The sequence below is a fragment of the Schistocerca nitens genome, chromosome 9 (genome assembly GCF_023898315.1).
Source record: "Schistocerca nitens isolate TAMUIC-IGC-003100 chromosome 9, iqSchNite1.1, whole genome shotgun sequence".
NCBI lineage: Eukaryota > Metazoa > Arthropoda > Insecta > Orthoptera > Acrididae > Schistocerca > Schistocerca nitens.
Genome location: NC_064622.1, coordinates 347,729,233 through 347,747,998, shown reverse-complemented (window position 1 = coordinate 347,747,998; position 18,766 = coordinate 347,729,233). Strand labels below are relative to the sequence as shown.

At 40.7% G+C, this 18,766-nt stretch overlaps 1 protein-coding gene across 1 annotated transcript in view; it reads left to right on the top strand.

The window, feature by feature from the left end:
• Positions 1 to 18,766, top strand: part of LOC126203063 (periodic tryptophan protein 1 homolog) — a 52,903-nt gene that overhangs the window by 14,496 nt on the left and 19,641 nt on the right. Inside the window, exons 3-5 of the mRNA XM_049937301.1 lie at positions 10,694 to 10,827; positions 10,927 to 11,109; positions 11,189 to 11,296. Coding sequence (XP_049793258.1) covers positions 10,694 to 10,827; positions 10,927 to 11,109; positions 11,189 to 11,296 — 425 coding nt within the window. The remainder of the gene's footprint in view (positions 1 to 10,693; positions 10,828 to 10,926; positions 11,110 to 11,188; positions 11,297 to 18,766) is intronic.

Below are 18,766 nucleotides of genomic sequence, written 5' to 3'. Positions count from 1 at the left end.
AACCGGAGAAGGACCGAACGCTTCACAGTAGTTATCGAAGTATTGCTTTGACGAGCTGTCTCGGGAAGACGTTGGAACACATGGTCAACCGTCGCCTGGTTTGGCTGCTCGAGACCAGGCAGCTCCTTAGCCCCTCTCAGTGTGGCTTTCAGAGATGTCATACCACTATAGACAACTTGACCCTGCTTGAGGCGGCCATCCAGCAGGCCTTCCTACGTAACCAGCATTGTCTAGGTGTATCTTTGACATTAATAAGGCGTATGACACTACTTGGCGCCGCCTTATCCTCAATCAACTCCATGAGTGGGGCTTTCGTGGCTGTCTCCCCATCTTCATTCGGTCCTTTCTTTCCCACCGCCTCTTTCGATATCGGGTTGGTAGTGTGCTATCTGATTTGTACGTGCAGGAGAATGGTGTTCTTCAGGGAAGCGTTTTAAGTGTCACCCTCTTTGCTGTCGCCATTAACATTATCACGTCCACTATCAGGAGTCCTGCCCAGTGCTCCTTGTTTGTGGACGATTTTGCTGTTTTCTGTTCTTCCTCCAGTCTTGTTACTGCTAGTTGGCAGTTGCAGCTTACGATGAAGCGCTTAGAGCCATGGACTGCGAAGATGGGTTTTACCTTTTCTGCAGACAAATGTGTGTGTGTTCATTTTAATCGTTCTCGACGTCTTTTTACCTCCCCTGAATTGCGTCTGAGGGACACCATTCTTCCTTTTAGAGACACTGTGAGGTTCATGGGCCTCACTTTTGATTCCAAGTTGTCGTGGTTGCCTCACCTTAAAGACCTCAAGATGCGGGCCCTGAAGGCACTGAATATTTTGAAGTGTCTGAGCCGTCGGTCATGGGGAGCAGATCGGGCGAGTCTGCTGCAGTTTTATAGGGCTTTCGTCCGATCGCGTCTTGACTATGGTTGCACCGTGTATGGGTCAGCAAGGCCTTCGTATCTGAAGATTCTTGACGCAGTACACCATGAGGGTATCAGGCTGGCCACTGGAGCCTTCCGTACCAGTCCCATCCCCAGCCTGTGTGCTGAGGCAGGAGAACCGCCGCTCGCCATCCGGCGCAAACTCCTCATGGTGCGACGGGTGTGTCAATTCCGTGCCTGTCCTACCTCCCCTGCGTACCCTACCATTGCCCGACCGCCTATGGAATGTCTCTTTTTCCAGTCGTCCCAGGGCAACGAGACCATTTGGGATTCGTGCCAAGCATTTGCTTGAGTCCCTTGGTGTAGAGCGTGTGGCACCCCAACTCCAAGGTTTTACCCTTCTGCCTCCCTGGTTGCTCCAGGGGCCCAGCGTCCTTTTAGACTTGTCAGAGTACTGGAGGAGCTGCACTCCTGCGTTTGTTTTTACCTCCTTATTTTCCGATATTTTACACCAGCATCCCGACCATGTACCAGTATTTACGGATGGCTCTAAACAGGGGGACTCTGTTGGTTGTGCTGTTGTTTTCCCTGATAGAGTCGTCAAGTTAAAAGTTCCTGCGGCATTTACCATCTTTAATGCCGAATTGTTTGCGATCTTGCGGGCATTGGAGCAGAGAGATGTGTTCCCAATCTTAAGTTCCTCATCTGTTCTGACTCCCTGAGTGCCCTTCAGACCATGCAACACTTGTACCCAGCGGATACGGTCGTCCAGAACATCCATGATGCCCTACTCCACCTGCAACGGCAGGGGAAGGAGGTTTCTTTCTGCTGGGTGCCGGGGCACGTGGGTATTAGGGGAAACAAACTGGCGGATGTGGCTGCCAAAGATGCATGTTCCCTCCCTCACGTTGTTGAATGTGCCGTCCCCCTGCATGCTGTTACCTCCATCCTGCGTTTTCGTGTTATGCGTCAATGGGAAGAGGAGTGGCTGGCAGTCGGTGACAATAAGCTGCGTCTGGTCAAGGCCACCACGCGGCCATGGCGTACGTCCTACCAGTCATGCAGGCGGGATGAGGTTCTCCTCACTCGCCTCCGCATCGGGCACAGTCCCTTAACACATGGTTTTTTACTCCGGCGGGAGGACCCCCCAATCTGCAGTGCTTGTGGCGTCCAGATTACTGTCTGCCACATTTTACTTGACTGTCCTTTATTCTCTGACCAGAGGGCGGTGGTTTCTTTCCCACCGGATTTGCCCTCTATTTTGCAAGACGACGCAACGACTGTGGTTAAGGTCTTACGGTTTTGTGTCCTGTCCAATTTGTTGCCTCGGATTTTAGGGACAGGGTTTTAATGTGCTGCTGGGTGACTGGCTCACCCAGGTGTTAGGTAAGAAGTCCGCCAGTCACGAATACCTCCTTGTTTCCTTTCGGTTTCTGTCCTCCCTTCCTTGTGTTTCCTTTCCTTTTTTAGTGCGTTTCTTCTCCTCTTATTTTGCCTCTGTCTGTGAGGATTTGGAACTGCGTCAGGTCTGTGTCTTTTAGACGTTCTCCTTGTTCTCTGTCCGTCTTAGTCCCTTCACTGCATGTGTTCCTGTTTTTATGCGCTTGGGCGCTGATGACCACGCTGTTTAGCGCCCGTAAACCTCAAACACACACACACACACACACACACACACACACACACACACACACACTTGTTTTCTCAACAAAAAAAAATTGAAATTTTTGCCATATATATAAAACCTGTTTTATTAGCACACAACAGACTCATAAAAATCAAAACCCAGCCTTATTTAACATAATTTTAGTTTTGAAAGATGAGTAAGAGACTCATATTTCAAGCATTTTAAATGGTTCCAATATCTTCAACTTTTGTAGTCCTGTCTTCCTCAGTTGTGTGTAATATTAGTAAGTAAAAAATTATCAATATACCGTAATGGTTCCAATATGTATGTGAAAGGTCCAATCACTTAAAGGTTTCAATTTATACAACTTCTGTGCACTCTGTTTTGTATTGAAATGTGTTTGTATTGATATAGAGTGATGCCTTCCTGATGAACAGTAGGAACTGAAGCACTTAAATCGTAGTGACTGCACTATTTGAACTTGAGCTGCTTCTACAGGATGACCATATAATAGGAATCTGGTCTTCCAAAGACTCCTTTTACAAACCTCACATTTGTTGATTTGTCTACCATGTACTTTGGTGGTGATGGAATATAGTTCAAAATTATTTTCTTTGAAAATGTCTCAGGAATAATAGTTAAAACTTGCACCTTTTCATTGTAGGATACACAATATTCAACAGCTGAATTGACATTTGTGAAAAATTCCTGACAAGGGGCAAGAGTGCTTTGGTTCATTTTCTTCTGAAGATGCTCAGGGAATTAAATTAGAAAGTGACACACAAAGCAGTAGACGTGTTTTGCTATTTGGCACGAAAATAACATGATAGCTGAACCAGAGGGGACGTAAAATGTAGATCAGCAATGACAAGAAAATCATTTCTGAAGAGGGGAGGTTTGTTAACATCGAGTATAGATTTAAGTGTCAGGAAGTCTTTTTTGAAAGTATTTTTATGGTGTGTAGACATGTATGGAAGTGAAACATGGACAATAAACAGTTTAGACACAAAGAGAATAGAAGTTTTTGAAAATTGGTACTACAGAATAATGTTGAAGATGAGAGGGGTAGATCATGTAACTAATGAGGAGGTACTGAATAGAACTAGAGAGACAAGAAATTAGTGGCACAACCTGATCACGAGAAGGGATCAGCTGATAGGACATTCTGAGACATTAAAGAATCACAAATTTAGTACTGGAGGGAAATGGGGGGGGGGGGGGGGGTAAAAATCACAGAGGAAGACCAAGAGATGAATACAGTAAGAAGATTCACCAAGATATAGGTTGCATAGTTATTCAGAGATGTAGAGGCTTGCACAGGATAGAACAGAATGGAGAGCTGCATCAAACCAATCTTCGGACTGAAAACAACAACAACAACAACATCTTAGAAAACAATTTAATGATGAAAGAATCTTCCTACTTTGACTTCCATAAATACACTATATAGTTGACCTCATCTAGAATAATACAAAAGAAACATATAACACGCCATTTGGAGAGTTAGTCAATGGATGGGTGATCAACAGTACAATATGGAGGCCATGACGTATGTTATATATTTCATAAGCTTGTTGCATCATGGAAAGTTGCCAATGGATTTACACAGAGCTTTTGAAAAATGTAAAACATATGCTTGGTCATTAATAAACGGTCACAATGCCCACATAGTAGCAACAATCTGGAAAGGGGGAGGGGGGGATAGTAGTGTATGGGTGAGAAGAGAGACAGATGCTGTCTGATGGAGTGAGCAGGGACTAAAATACCAACAGGCCTGTCTGTCTACAATTTAATGTGTCGTCTTTACAGTAAGTAGCAATCTGTCTTTCCTACACTGTTAAAATTAAAAAGTTTTTTAATAGAGAATAGGGAGCTGTTTTGTTGATGTTAATGTTATGTCCTCTTTTAAAGACACTGTCCATTCCATTCAGCTGCTCTTCAAAGTCCTTCACTGTCTCCGACAGAATTACAATGTCATCGGCAAACCTTAAAGTTTTTTTTTTTTTTTCTTCTTGGACTTTAATTCCTACTTCAAATTTTTCTTTTGTTTCCTTTACTACTTGCTCCATGTACCACCTTTCTGCTTTCCCTTCTTTGCTTAGGACCATGTGAGCTCTTCATATTCATGCAGGTGGCTACTTTTTCTCCAAAGGTCTCTTTAATTTTCCACTAATGATAATGCTTCTAAGTCCTTACATTTGTCCTCTACTTACCCGTGCTTAGGCATTTTGCATTTTTGGTCAATTTCATTTTTTAGACATTTGTATTCCCTTTCACCTGCTTTATTTACTGCATTTTTATATTTTCTCCTTTCATCAATTAAATTCAATCTCTTTTGTGTTGCCCAAGGATTTCTACTAGCCCTTGTCTTTTTACCTACTTGATCCTATGCTATTGCATCTCTCAAAGCTACCCATTCTTCTTTGACTGTATTCCTTGCACCTGTTCTTGTCAATCATTCCCTAATGCTCGTCTGAAATTATTGACAACCTATGGTTCTTTCACTCTAACCAGGTCCCATCTCCTTAATTTCCTATTGTTCTGCAGTCTCTTCAGTTTCAATGTACCAGTCATTACCCATAAATTGTGGTTAGAATCCATGTCTGCCCCTGAGTCTGAAATCTGCCTTACCATTATATAATCAGTCTGAAACCTGCCGGTGTCTGCAGGTCACTTCCACATATGTAACCTTCTTTCATGATTCTTAAACCAAGTGTTAGCAATGATTAAATTATGCTCTGTGGAATATTTTATCAGGCAGCTTCCTGTTTCGTTCCTTTCCCCCTAGTTCGTACCCTCCTATAATTTTTCCTTCTATTTCTTTTCCTACTGTCAAGTTCCATTCCCCCATGACTATTAAATTTTTGTCTACGTAAACTATATGCATAACTTATTTTATCTGATCATACATTTCTTCAATCTCATCATTATCTGCAGAGCTACTTGACATATAAACTTGTACTATTGTGGTGAGTGTGGACCTTGTTTCTACCTTCGCTACAGTAATGTGTTCACTATGCTGTTTATAGTAGCTTATCGGTGTTCCTATTTTATTCATTATTAAACCTACTCCCTCATTACCCCTGTTTGATCTTGTGTTTATAACCCTGTATTAACCTGACCAGAAGTACTGTTCCTCCTGCCACCCAACTTCATTAATTCCCACTATATACAACTTTAACCCTCTGGCTGCTACAGCAGCACATCTGGCTGGCTGTGTCAAGTGCATCCTTGAGGTCACATGATCCATTTACCTGTGCTAATAGCTGGTCTCGGTGGACTGCAGTCTGTGCCTGAGCTTTTCGCTCGGCCGACCTCACATGTGCTGAGTATTTCTAGATCAGGGGGGTCGCAAAAGTTTGGCAGTCTGAGTGTGATCACAGATGTTACAAATAAACACAGTGTATCCGTATACTTATTCCATAGCTTTGAATCTAGAGATGAATTGCTCGACACACAAGTACACTGTGAAACTGCTTATGGTGCTAACATGTAACTCCTCATCAAAGGCTTTCTTTTATTTGCGATTAGTCCTTGCGAATCACCATAAAGTCGCTATATACATCTGAGTTTTCTCTGATACACTGATATTTAATTATCAGCTTTTCGTATGTAACTTACGATATAAACCCTGGAGAATCTGGAACGATCAAACGTTGATGTTCGTCTGTACTAACACAATAATTCGGCTGCAAACAACTTTCGAGGGTGGCATTTGGGTACCAAGACACACTTTCAAAGCTAATCACAAGTTTTTGAGGTCATTAACACAATAAATTATCCCCAGGGAAACTTCAGAACCAAAACACCAATGTTTCTGAATTCTTTTTATATGGCACGCAATTGTTGTTATACAGTAGAAATAAAGACTAATGTATAATTTTTGTTTAAGAATTCGATAAGGAGATATTAAAGTTTCTACACTACCTAATTAAATGCCATCTTTAATTCCTAATGACCTTTTGTGCCTGAGAAACGGGTGGGTTTGTCCAACTGGCCATCGTCTAATGAAGTTAACATTTTATAACATCTCTGTACATAAAAAAGGAACTGCTGTGTGTTAGTCTCCCTAAAACTCAAAAATGGCTTAACCGATTTGGGTAATTCTTTTTTTTTGTTGTGTTCATAATTGTTAAGGCAGGACTTCATCAAGAAAAGTTTGGGAAAGTTGCCTAGAAAATTAGAAAATTCTGGAAATACTGAAAGCTTTTTTCTATGGGATTGTTGAGGTTTTTGTTATTTATGATTGAAAAGATTGATATAAATAATTCTTTTTTTTGTTTTGTTCATCACAGTCTTGGATTTGAATATCCAGTGTGTTTTTTTCAGCAGAGACTATATGTTTCATGTGATCATACATAACGTGTTTGGGAGCACAGTAATTCATCTGGAGAGGCCCTTGATGCTCAGATAACTCTTGTTTTTTTATTTAGTTATGGTGTCTGCCCCCTTCCTCCCATCCTTTTTTCTCATCTGGGCTTTGGACTGGCAATGGCAAAGTTAAAAATATTTTTTTTTTAATTTTTGTGCTTAATTTTCATTTTTTCTTTTTTTAAATATTATTTTAGAAGTAAGGGCTTAATTCCATCTTCTAGATGTAGCAACTTGGCTAAAAGTTGATCTTCGTGTGGTACAACACACAAGGGTAAGTTGAATGTTTTGCATTCATATTTCGTTTATCAGTGCCCATTCTGTTTCAAGCAAACTGTGCATCTACGCTATAATCCACATTTATTGGGCTGGTCACTTGGAACGACATTTGAAAAGAGCCTTCGATAAACCACAGAGGATTCTCATCATCAGAGCATCTTCCTTTCCTATCTCTTCTCTGTTCTGTAACAACTTTTCCATATGTTCTCGCACCAGATATAAATGAAAATCTGCTAATTATATTATTCTCCCTGTCACTGAGCTGTGAGCAGAGTGAGCATTCAAAATATAAAGGACCACAACATGAAAAAAACTTTTTTTTACCATTTAACAGATTTATGCACAGATCCATTAAGCATGTCAGAGTGATCTACTATGCCCAACTTGAATTGTAGTCGACAACACATTGCGGCTTCATTACTTCCTCACCAGTCTTCTTGTTTGTCTTTCCAGTGTCGTGCATTTCTGTGGTGTTACAGGTAGTAAAGATCAACACTCCTCTCATGTCACACCACTTGATGGCAAACATTGTGTCAGTTGACATAAATTCAACTTCTCCTTATTTCAATTTCTTATGTAGCTTCAGCAAATTGTGCCTATTGATACGTACAGTACCACATACTGCTGTTCTATGGCTGTGAAGTCAGAGGAACAAGTCTGGACTGCATACCAATTGTCACAGGATGGCTTCATTAGTGTTGCCACTATATTGCCAGATTTCCCCAAATTGTGGACTTCAATTTCTGTTGTTGTGCCTGTGTATACAATGAAATGCAAGACGTATCCACTTTTACAGTGGCACAACACAAATGTCTTGATTCCAAATCTACTTTGTTTTGAAGGTATGAATTGTTTAAAAGATAAGCGACCTTTGAACAATAATAGGCTTTCATTGATACAGAGATTTTTGTATGGATTAAATGCACTGTAGAATGCCATACGAACTTTATCAATTTTAAACAAACTGTCCCATGACTGGCAGAGTTGTCACTAAAATGCAAAATTCTCAAAATTAAAGTAAAACGATCATGGGCTATAACTTTGCCGAAAATTGGAGTGCTCAGAAGTACATCTAAGGACAAGTAGCCCATTATTCTCAACTTTTTAATACAGACCATGAGAAGCCAAATACCAATGAAGCAAAACAGCTCCTCAAAACCAGTATCTTGCCAGGTGGACAGTCGACCATGAACTGATTCTGACATATTTGCCATGGTGAAAGTGTAAAATTGGTTCATTTCAAGTGCTATAAATTTCATCAGATTTTCTGACTGAAATAGCATGAAAAAAGGATAGTATGCTTGAATCAGATGTTAGTTGGTAATTATGTCCTGAAAATGAGTCATCAAATGCATGCAGTGATGAACTGAAATCACACTTTTGCCAGTCAAATTTGTAACTAAGGCATGGCCTTTTACAATCTGAAGAACTACTATCCTGCTGAGCTGTACTAGTTCGAAGTACGTGGACGCATATTGCTATGAGTTTCTTCTGAAGAATCATCACCATCACTACAGTCACTGAAAATGCCACACTCACTGTCACTGTCACTCCTTGTGAATATCTCCAGTATCTCTTCATCATTTTTACCACACTGACATGCCATTTGTTTGTGGAACTCAAAAGTGATAGCACTCTAAAAATCCTGATGAAAAGACAGAAAGGTAAAAAAACACCACAGAAGCAGTATGCAGGTGATTACATGAACCAGCTAGCACAAATGTTGAACTGCAACTGTGAAATCAGACAGAAATACTGCTGAAAGCTAAAGGACACCGCAGAAGCAGAATACAGATGATCACATGAGCTAGAAGCAACTGTGAAATGCAACAAATACTGCTGAACGGCTATAGACATCAGCAGGACCACAGGTAATGGAACAGACCAATGGTAAAAGCTGTCATTAGGACTCTGGTACCAGCCAGTCCATGACGGCAAATGCCGTCTGCAGCGCCCATGAGAACTACCTTTGCAGTGGCTAATGATGTCCGCAGTCCCAGGGAAAGATGGAGTGTGGTGGGATTTCATGTCTACAACACTCAAATGATTGACATCAATTTCCCTTTTTAAATTTTCCAACCTACCTGCCCAAGTAAGCGATCTGATATTTCATGCTCCAATCCGTTGAATGCCAGTTTACATTCCTATGATGATCACATCCTTCTGAGTAGTCCCCGCGCAGATATCTGAATGGCGGAATATTTTAACCAAGAGGGTGCCACCATCATTATTTAACCGTACAGAAGAACTGCATGCTCTCACGGAAAAACTACGGCTGTAGTTTGCCCTTGCTTCCAGCTGTTCGCAGTACCAGCCCAGCAAAGCTGTTTTGGTTGATGTTACAAGGCCAGATCAGTCAATCATCCAGACTGTTGCCACTGCAGCTACTGAGAAGGCTGGTGCCCCTCTTTAGGAACCACATTTGTCTAGTCTCTCAGCAAATATCCCTCCATTGCAGTTGCACCTATGGTACGGCTATCTGGATCACTGAGGTGCACAAGCCTCCACACGAACGGCATGGCCCATGGTTCTCAGATAACATTTCCAAACTCAGTCTGGCAGCCTGTTATTGCATACAGTACCAAGTCTTATAGGATAATGAAGGCACTGGATCAGATGAGGTGTGACTGAGTGAGGTAGCACAATGGTTTGCAAGCTGGGCTCATATTCGGGAGGACGATGGTTCAAATTAGTGTCTGGCGATTGCCGGGATTGTTCCTTTGAAAAGGGCACAGCCAATTTCCTTTCCCATCCTTAATGCAATTTGAGCTTATGCTCCATCTCTAATGACCTTGTTGTCGATGGAATGTTAACTCAATCTTCATTCCCTTCTTCCATTTCAGATGAGGTGAGATGGTCAGAAATAGTGCCCTTAAAACTCTTTAATATTTGTAGTCAGCAGCTAAAATGATGGATAACATAAAAGATGAGCTTTATCTGATGCAAAATAAGCTGAAGTGTTGCTCTCTTGCTGGTACAGTAATAAAAGGTGCACTGCTGAAGAATGTGCTGTTGTATTTTAAACCTCCTACCAGAGTTGAGCCAGTAAGTCATATGCCAGTGAACAGAAGAAACATGTACTTCTATAATCTGCGAACAACTGTGAAGTACCTGGCAGAGGTTACTTCTGACTGTAGCACATATTGGGATTCCTTCTCATTCCATTTGCATTGGAAGAACTGCTTAAATGCGATGTAGTTGAACTATTATCTTGTCCTCACAGTCCCTACAGTTCTGGTTTTTCAGCATTTCTGACATGCTCCTGCGGGCCATATAAATTTGTGACCATTCATGCTGCCCATCTTTGTGTGTGTTCAACATAATATGACAAGTTCCAGTCAGTCACTGTTTCTGCCAGGTTGTGGTATACCCTTTTGTGGGTGCTGAGACAAAATGTGAAAGTCTGTATTTTTGCAATGTTTTGAAAAAATAAAATAATTAATGATACTGGAAATTTCTTTTCTTACTTAATGTAAGGTAACTTCTGGACTGTGCTTGCAATTACATGAATTACATATATAACTCTGTAACACAATGTTCTGCTTTTCCAAGAGAAGACACACAAGATATGAATAGTGATTCAGATGATGACAGTGAACCAGAAGTAAATGAACATGAAGCAGAAGAAACTTTGAAAACTGATGAAGATGATGAATACAATCTTAAGAATTATGATAAAGAAGGAGGTTGGTAGCTTACCAGTTATTAGATTAAATGTATATGATTTTTGTATATTACATGTTTATTCAGATGCTAATTTGTTTATTTGTATTTATCATTCTCAGATGATGTAGGTAATCTATTTGGAATTGGCAGTCTTGTTGTTCACGATACAACAGGGAAAGACCCATATGTCACATTGGATGATTCAGATGACAGTGAAAAAGATGACGACATAATAAAACCCGATGACAATTTAGTAGTTGTTGGACATGTTTCAGGAGATGCTAGTGTACTGGAAATATATGGTAGGAAATAAGCTCAGCAATTTTATTCTTAGGTTATGAAGCAGTTTGCTTGAAAATTTAGGAATATCCATTTTCACAGTGCACAACGAGGTGGAAGATTCATTGTATGTTCACCATGATCTGATTCTGCCTGTTTTTCCTCTGTGTCTTGAGTGGCTGAGCTATGATCCTGGAGAACAAAAACCAGGTAAATTTATAGGCTTAGTTTGATTGTAATGTGTTGTATAATATATTTGTTTTGCAAATAACACAGAAAGAAAGATGTGTGGTAGCATATGTCCGCTTCACTCTAGCGTCTTACTCATGTAGAACTAATATGTGGAAGGATGAGCTGTTATATATGCTAAGACAAAAACACCAGTTTAGAAAATTTTAGACAAGTAGATTTTGTAGTGATAAGCACATAGAAGTGCTGAAAATAGTATACTTTTAATTGTAACTGTATGAAGATGCCCACTGGGAAACTTGAATTCATTGCTACACTATGTCGGACAACAGCAAACAGTTAATAGTCTGTTGTAATTTCAGTGTAGATTTTCTAAAGGCTTCTGATAGGAAACATGATCTGTAAACCATATTTGGATTGTACAGTTTGATCTCGATAGTCAACTTTCCAACACGGGTGGATAAAGATGGTAGGACCCTAATTGATAATGTTTTAGAAATAATTCAAAAGCCAAGACCGCTTAAATACTGTTTACTGGATAACTGGTTTCAATGCACTAAAGGTGCCATCGTCGGATCTGAATGTAGATTAACATTTACAATCTACATTCAGATCCGATGATGGCACCTTTAGTGTGTTGAAACCAGTTATCCAGTAAACAGTATTTAAGCGATCTTGGCTTTTGAATTATTTCTACAACACTTTGTGTTCACTGCATGATAATGTTTTCTCGGATGAAGCTCAAAGCAAGAAAATAACTGTAAATCCAGTAACAAATGCACTCTCTGATCATGATGCACAGTTATAGCTTACATCATGTAGGAAAGCACTTCCGTGCATAGAGGCAGTAGCAGTGCTTGGAGGGGATGAGGTGTGCGCACATGGGGCGGCACAGAGCAGGTAAACAAAGTCTGTGTTGCCGAACTGTGTTACTGCGGGCAACAGTAAGGTTCATTTGTGTACGGTACATTGTATTATACACTCAGATCTATAAGGGGAACAATAAATTTTAAAACCAGTTTCGATCTGTCGTCTTGAGAGAAATTTTACTTCACATCTTGACAACATTGAGTACACAGCTTTAGTTCAAATTATATCGGAAGACAAGAACAGCTGACGCAGCTTTGTGAAGATGTCAAGTATAATTTTTCTCAATATAACATTTGCCTAATGATAAGGTCATTGAAGCTGCTTGCAATAATTCTAAAAATGTAGTACATAACAAAATTAACTAAACCAAAGTCATTACATTTGCTTTACAACTGCGTCTACTCCATATAATTTTTAAAAATGTGTATAATGCATGTGCATGGGTTAGTTTGACTATAGTTAAGTGTAACCACTGCATAAAAACGAATTACTGGTAGAAAAAGCTATCATAAAAATAGTCAGTATATTGTCTTTTTTATGCTATAAATGGACATTATGAGTGTAAACTAACTCACTCAACATTACAGTGACAGACCGTATTTATAATCCATTGAACAAGGAAACAATGAACCTCTTCTGCAAATAACTTGAGGGAATGCTGACCGATAACATCGGAAACCACCAATATCTTGACAGGTAACCCCCCTCGTCATTTTAAGGCATTTTTCAAATTGTGTCTTGAAAATGACAGTGGTTTACCTATTGAAATATTGGAGTTTTGGATGAATTTATGCAGCCACATTATTTTGAGTTATTAGAACATACAACACACTGGGAAGAGCTTAACTTCTTCTGCAAACTTCATAGGATAAAAATTCCTAATCAGTAAAGGCTGAGAAGTTCTCATATGCTAAGTACACAACTGATACATTATTAGACACATTTTTTTAAACTACGAGTCTTTAAAACTAAGAAATTTCGTTACTTTACTTTGTTCCAAAGTCTGCATTGTAATACTATTGTTACTGCTATCCGAGTTTCTGTCCGAACCATCTGATTGTAAATTTACGATGATAGGGTCAAGGCTTACATCGATCTTTACCTCCCTATCAAAGTCTTCTTCCCGAAGCTTTTCTGCATGCTGCACAGACTGTGCCTACACTGGAGGGAGGGGGGGGGGGGGGGGATTATCTGTTGTCTGTTGTTTCATGCAAAAGCTATTCAGTGCTGTATCTTGACACACCGTCAGGTGGCTTGCGGAGTATGGATGTAGAGGTAGATATTTTCCCGCATAGCCTGCAACCTGTGCCAAAATTAATTCCAGGGGATTATACTGACAGTGATAACTGGGTAACCACAAAACTGTGTTACCACACTCACATGCAAGAAAGTCAAGTTTGTACATTTGTCGCATGACTCGTATAAATTAATGAGCTGCAGCAGTTTGGCACGAGTCTGGTTTACATCGTGCAGAATATTTTTATTTTTAAGCCAGGGCACATCATCTGCTTTCCTGGTGTTTGTACCTGGTGTTTTCTCTGTAACAGCTGAATGATAACTGGCACGGTACAATACAGTGACAGACTTCGAAGCAAGACAGGGCAAGAATTGTTCAGGGAATCACTTCATGAAACTGGTAGCATTTGTTTCTGAATGGTATTCACAGCTAGTTTTCTTACACCTGAGTACAAGTTTTCTCTAGAAAAAAAATCTGAAGAGCCACCATGCAGAATAATTATCCAAGAACATTACTATGGGAACTTGAAACTGCCAGTACCATCACTCATTTTCTAGCAGATATTACTGGGTTAATTCTGATTCATCCATGTTTCATCAAAGTACTACACAGTTTAACTAACTTCTTCTCTTGTATCGTTCATCTTTATAAGGGATGTGGTTCGTGCTGCACGTGTGCCACTTCTTTCAACTAAAAACTCTTCTTATCATACTCAAAACTAATGTCTCTTAAAATTCTTTACATTGATGAAGTACTACCTTTGAAGCCAATTTTCTCATGCATAATTCTAACAAGTGTTTGTGATGTTGGGTATATTTACTCCAAGTACTTTAAAACATCATTGTCATAACCATACATTACAGGTTTCTTGAGATTTCGATGCTTTCCAGGTGACATGAAATCAAGTTGTCCTAAGGTTTCTACACCTCTGACACTTTCAGTTACAGTTCTCTTGGCGACCATACATGCTTTTGCAGTCCATTCTTGTCTTCAGATGTCAACTGTAGGAATTTTTTTCCACGTGACGCTAGAATTGTAATCAATCCAAGCATACTTACAGAAACAGGAGAAATGTTAAACAGTGTTCTTAAAAGTATCATTGACCAGTTTTCTGTGAATGGTCTCACCCTCAATTTTAAAAAAGAGACAGCATATTTAGTTCTACACGTCTAGAGGTACCACACCAATGATAAGTGTGACACATGGTGAGGAATTGATAAATAGGTTGGAAATGTCAAAATTCTTAGGTGCTCATATTGATGAGGATTGAAACTGGAAAAGGCACATTCTGGAACTCCTGAGACATCTTAATTCAGCCACTTGGCTGTCCTTGAGACGCATCTGGGTTCAGAAGTGGTATTCACCGATGACTCAACAGTCAATGGAAGAACAGGCTTTGCATGCACATATGCATGGTGTAGTGAACTTCACTCTCTGACAAATGGCTGCAATTTCTTCACCACTGAATTGATGTCCATTAAACTAGCCCTTAGCTATGTTCGTTCCTGCACTGTCAAGAGTATCCTAATCTTTTGTTACTCCCTTGGCAGTACTCGGGCTATAGACCAGTGCTACTTACCTCACCCACTGGTTACTTCTATATGCGATCTTGTGTTTTAGCTGGGTGGCCAGTCGTTTTTGTTTGGACCTCTGGTCATGTTGGGATTTCAGGCAATGAAAGAGCTAACCAGTTGGCCAAGCTGGCTATCAGGATGCTGATTCTGGAAATCGGGGGTCCCAGAACTGAACCTTCAGTCGTTTATATTCCATAGATTGCTGGAAATCTGGAACTAAGAATGGTCTGCCCTGATCTCCCCAAACAAACTGGGGGCAATAAAGGAGTCCACGACCACACAGCAGTCTTCCCTGTGTGCTTCTCACAGGGAACCCACCATTCTCTGCTGACTCTGCATTGGCCACACTTGGCTGACCCATGGCCACATTCTCCAACATGGGAATCCCCCCTCACTGCAGGTGTGGGGCCCGCCTGATGGTGGCCCACTTATTCATAGACTGCCCTAATTTGGCTGCTTTGAGGCAGAATCTTAAATTTCCTGACACTACCTCTGATGCTAGCAGACGATGCCAAAGCGGCATCTCGTGTTACATTTTGCCTGCGAAGATTGTTTCTATTCATCCCTGTAAGACGTTCTGGCCTCATTGACTGGCTGAGGGGTTAGTGGGGCACCCCTCTCCAGCTAGCTGCTACAAATTTGATTTCCACAAACATCTATTTTTCTCAAAACCTTGTGTCAGTGCTTTGGGACCTTATAGATCATCATTAGGAATGTTAAAATGTAGAGACTCCTGCTGTGGACCCCACATGCACTGCGCTGGAAAGCACAGCTGCAAGCCACAGACTCCATCATTTGTAAGCAGACGAGCTTTTGGCGCCTTGCTGACCTGAGCTGTTCTGGCTTCTAACACCATTCACTCACGTCAGTCCATTGAATTCACTCCTGGTGGCCAAAGATTCCTTCGTGCCACTAGTCCCAGTTCCCACAATTGGTAAGCAGAAATCTTCTGTCTGTAGATTAAGTTGTATGCAGACACATTTTAACTGCTTCTTTAATAACAGAACCCCAGTAGATGGATACAGACGAGATGATGTTGGTTACTCCATAACTCTTGCTATGTCTCGTGTCTAGACTGTGGTCAACAGCAGCAGATTTTCCTGGCTGACCTGGTCTCATATGAACCAAATGTTCAATGTTCATTGCACCTCTTTTTGACAGTACAACATGTGTGGCCAATGTATAATTTCTCACAATGAAATGGAATCTTGTATATTTTTGGTTTTCTTGCTCCGAGGGCATCTTTTACAGAACCCGGCATCACTTGCAGTCATGCCCAAGGACACAAGAAACATTTTATTCTGTGTTTCTTGAACCTTCTGATCTTGAAAAACACACTAACAGCATAAGGCAGAAAAATCACTCACTACTTTTTATTCAACAACCAATATTTCGAACAAACTGACAGTTTTGTTGTGAGTAGTCCTCTGTCTCCCATCATAGCTAACCTTTTTGTAAAAGACTTCAAGAATAAAGCGCATCAATCAGTTGTTCTGAAACACACAACTTTTTGAAGATGTATAGATAATGCCTTTGCAGTATGGCCGCATGGGGTCGCAACACTTCAGTTAGTTTTGGAACATCCTCGCTCTCCATCCCAGCATTTTTTCCAGTTTGGAAGTGGAGAAAATGGAGTCTCTTTTATGAATGTCACGGTTCATAGAAAAGAAGATGGCTGTGGGGTTGACTGTATGTTTTGTAAGCCAACACACATTGCCCTGTTTCAGTGAACTGACGCCAATTCCAACATAGCAGTATATTACCAACATTCGTTTATAGAGAATGAGATATTTCAGATTCTGAGAGCTTATCAGAAGATCTCAGCCATCTGTTCTTCATAACAAGTACTTTGAGAAGCAGGTTCCCCATGCTTTTCGATCAGCACACATTGAAATTCATGAGCAGTCAGAGAATATATAGAACTCAGGGTGATTTTCTTGCTTTAGAGCTGGCCAGTGTGGCCGAGCGGTTCTAGACGCTTCAGTCTGGAACCGTGCAACCGCTACGGTCGCAGGTTCGAATCCTACCACGGGGATGGATGTGTGTGATGTCCTTAGGTTAGTTAGGTTTAAGTAGTTCTAAGCTCTAGGGGAATGATGACCTCAGATGTTAAGTCCCATAGTGCTCAGAGCCATTTGAACCATTCTTGCTTTAGATGGTGATGTGCCCTTCAAGGAGTCTGGGTTCTTCGAAAAACAACAAAATTTGTCTCAGGGTGATTTTCTTGCTTTAGATGGTAATGTGTCCTTCAAGGGGTGGGGGTTCATCGAAAAACACTGAACAAAATTTGTCTCCCACCCTTCAGCACAATTGCAAACAGTGCTGAGTTCTGTAAACGATGACCTATTTTTAAGCAGATCAGGAATATGTAAGATCTCGTGTCTTGGAAATCATTCATTGGCCAGCCATGTCACTCTGTTAAAGACAAGTTCTACATAAGTGAGTGAGAGGTGTAATTTACTAGATACATTTTTTCTTCAATTGCAAAGCCCCTCTATGCCTATACTGCAACTGTCACTTGGAAGTGACAACACTGGGCTCGCATTCGGGAGGATGACATATGAGCTATTACTCCATCTCTAATGACCTCAACGTCGACAGGACGTTAAACCATGCGCTTTCTTCCTGATACTGCTACCACTGCTTTCCCCATCCATGCCTTGACGTGCGCGAACTGCCATCATACGTGAATCTGACTATAGTGCACAGTGCAACCTCAGTTGGGTGCTATCATTGAAGAGGAAGTCAACTGAGGTCACTTTGAAAGAACTTCCTAGCTTCATGTGTTCTAGAAAGGATGCACTGTATATAAAGCAGTATGACTGGACTGAGATTTGAACTAACCCTTGAGAGAGGACAAAGGAAGGAAGGGTAGATTTTAGTGTGCCATCAAGATTGTTAGATATGCAAGTAGGTGTGTGTGTGTGTGTGTGTGTGTGTGTGTGTGTGTGTGTCCATTCCTACAACACTCAAGGAAAAACTGTCCTTTATTATCATTAGAGCGGCCAGTGGCTCAGAAAGGCATTCAGTATGCTACAACAAAAATTTGTGATTGCTTGCACAATAGCATAAAATGTAAATCGAAAATCATTTCTCCTGGACAACTCCTTCTATTTGTGGATGAATTTCTGTTTAAAAATTGGTAGTCTGTAAAATATATTTTTTAAAGTGTAGCAACGTGAGTAGGACAAAAAGAGTCTCCATTAGTGTTACCACTAATCATCTATCATTTATACCTGTAAAATGACTCATTCCACATCATTTTCATAAAAAAATCATTCAGTAATCTACGGAACTTGTAACTAGCTACCTACTTCGTCCAAGATGCTGCTGCGATCAGATTAGTGGGACACTACTCCCACTTCACATCAGGCATGCCTTAACTCCAGGTTTGATGTATCATAAAGGTCCTGAATAGTCCAAATGTACAATTCAATCTCTCTCATGTTGTAACTGTTGAAGAGTCTCCACCTTGGTCTGATGCTCAATGTTGCTGGTGCTGTTCTCAGCAGAAGATTCATTCAGACTTGCATTGGATTTCTTTACTGCAACTAGGTTCACTGTGGGGTGATGAACTTGTTGAACAACAACAATGAACTCTGAACCGTAAACTGCCAGCTAAGCTGTGGAGTGCAACTTTACTAAGTAGTGCAGAGTGATAAAGTGTGTCTGTGAAACGCTGTTCCAGTCATTCACCTGCTGCCAGAGTGAACTAAACAGCATGGTTTGTAGTGTGGGGCACACTCCAGTAGCTCTAGAGTAGAGTAACTGCAACAGTGGCTGAAACTTCGATTTCATTCAGTAAAATTA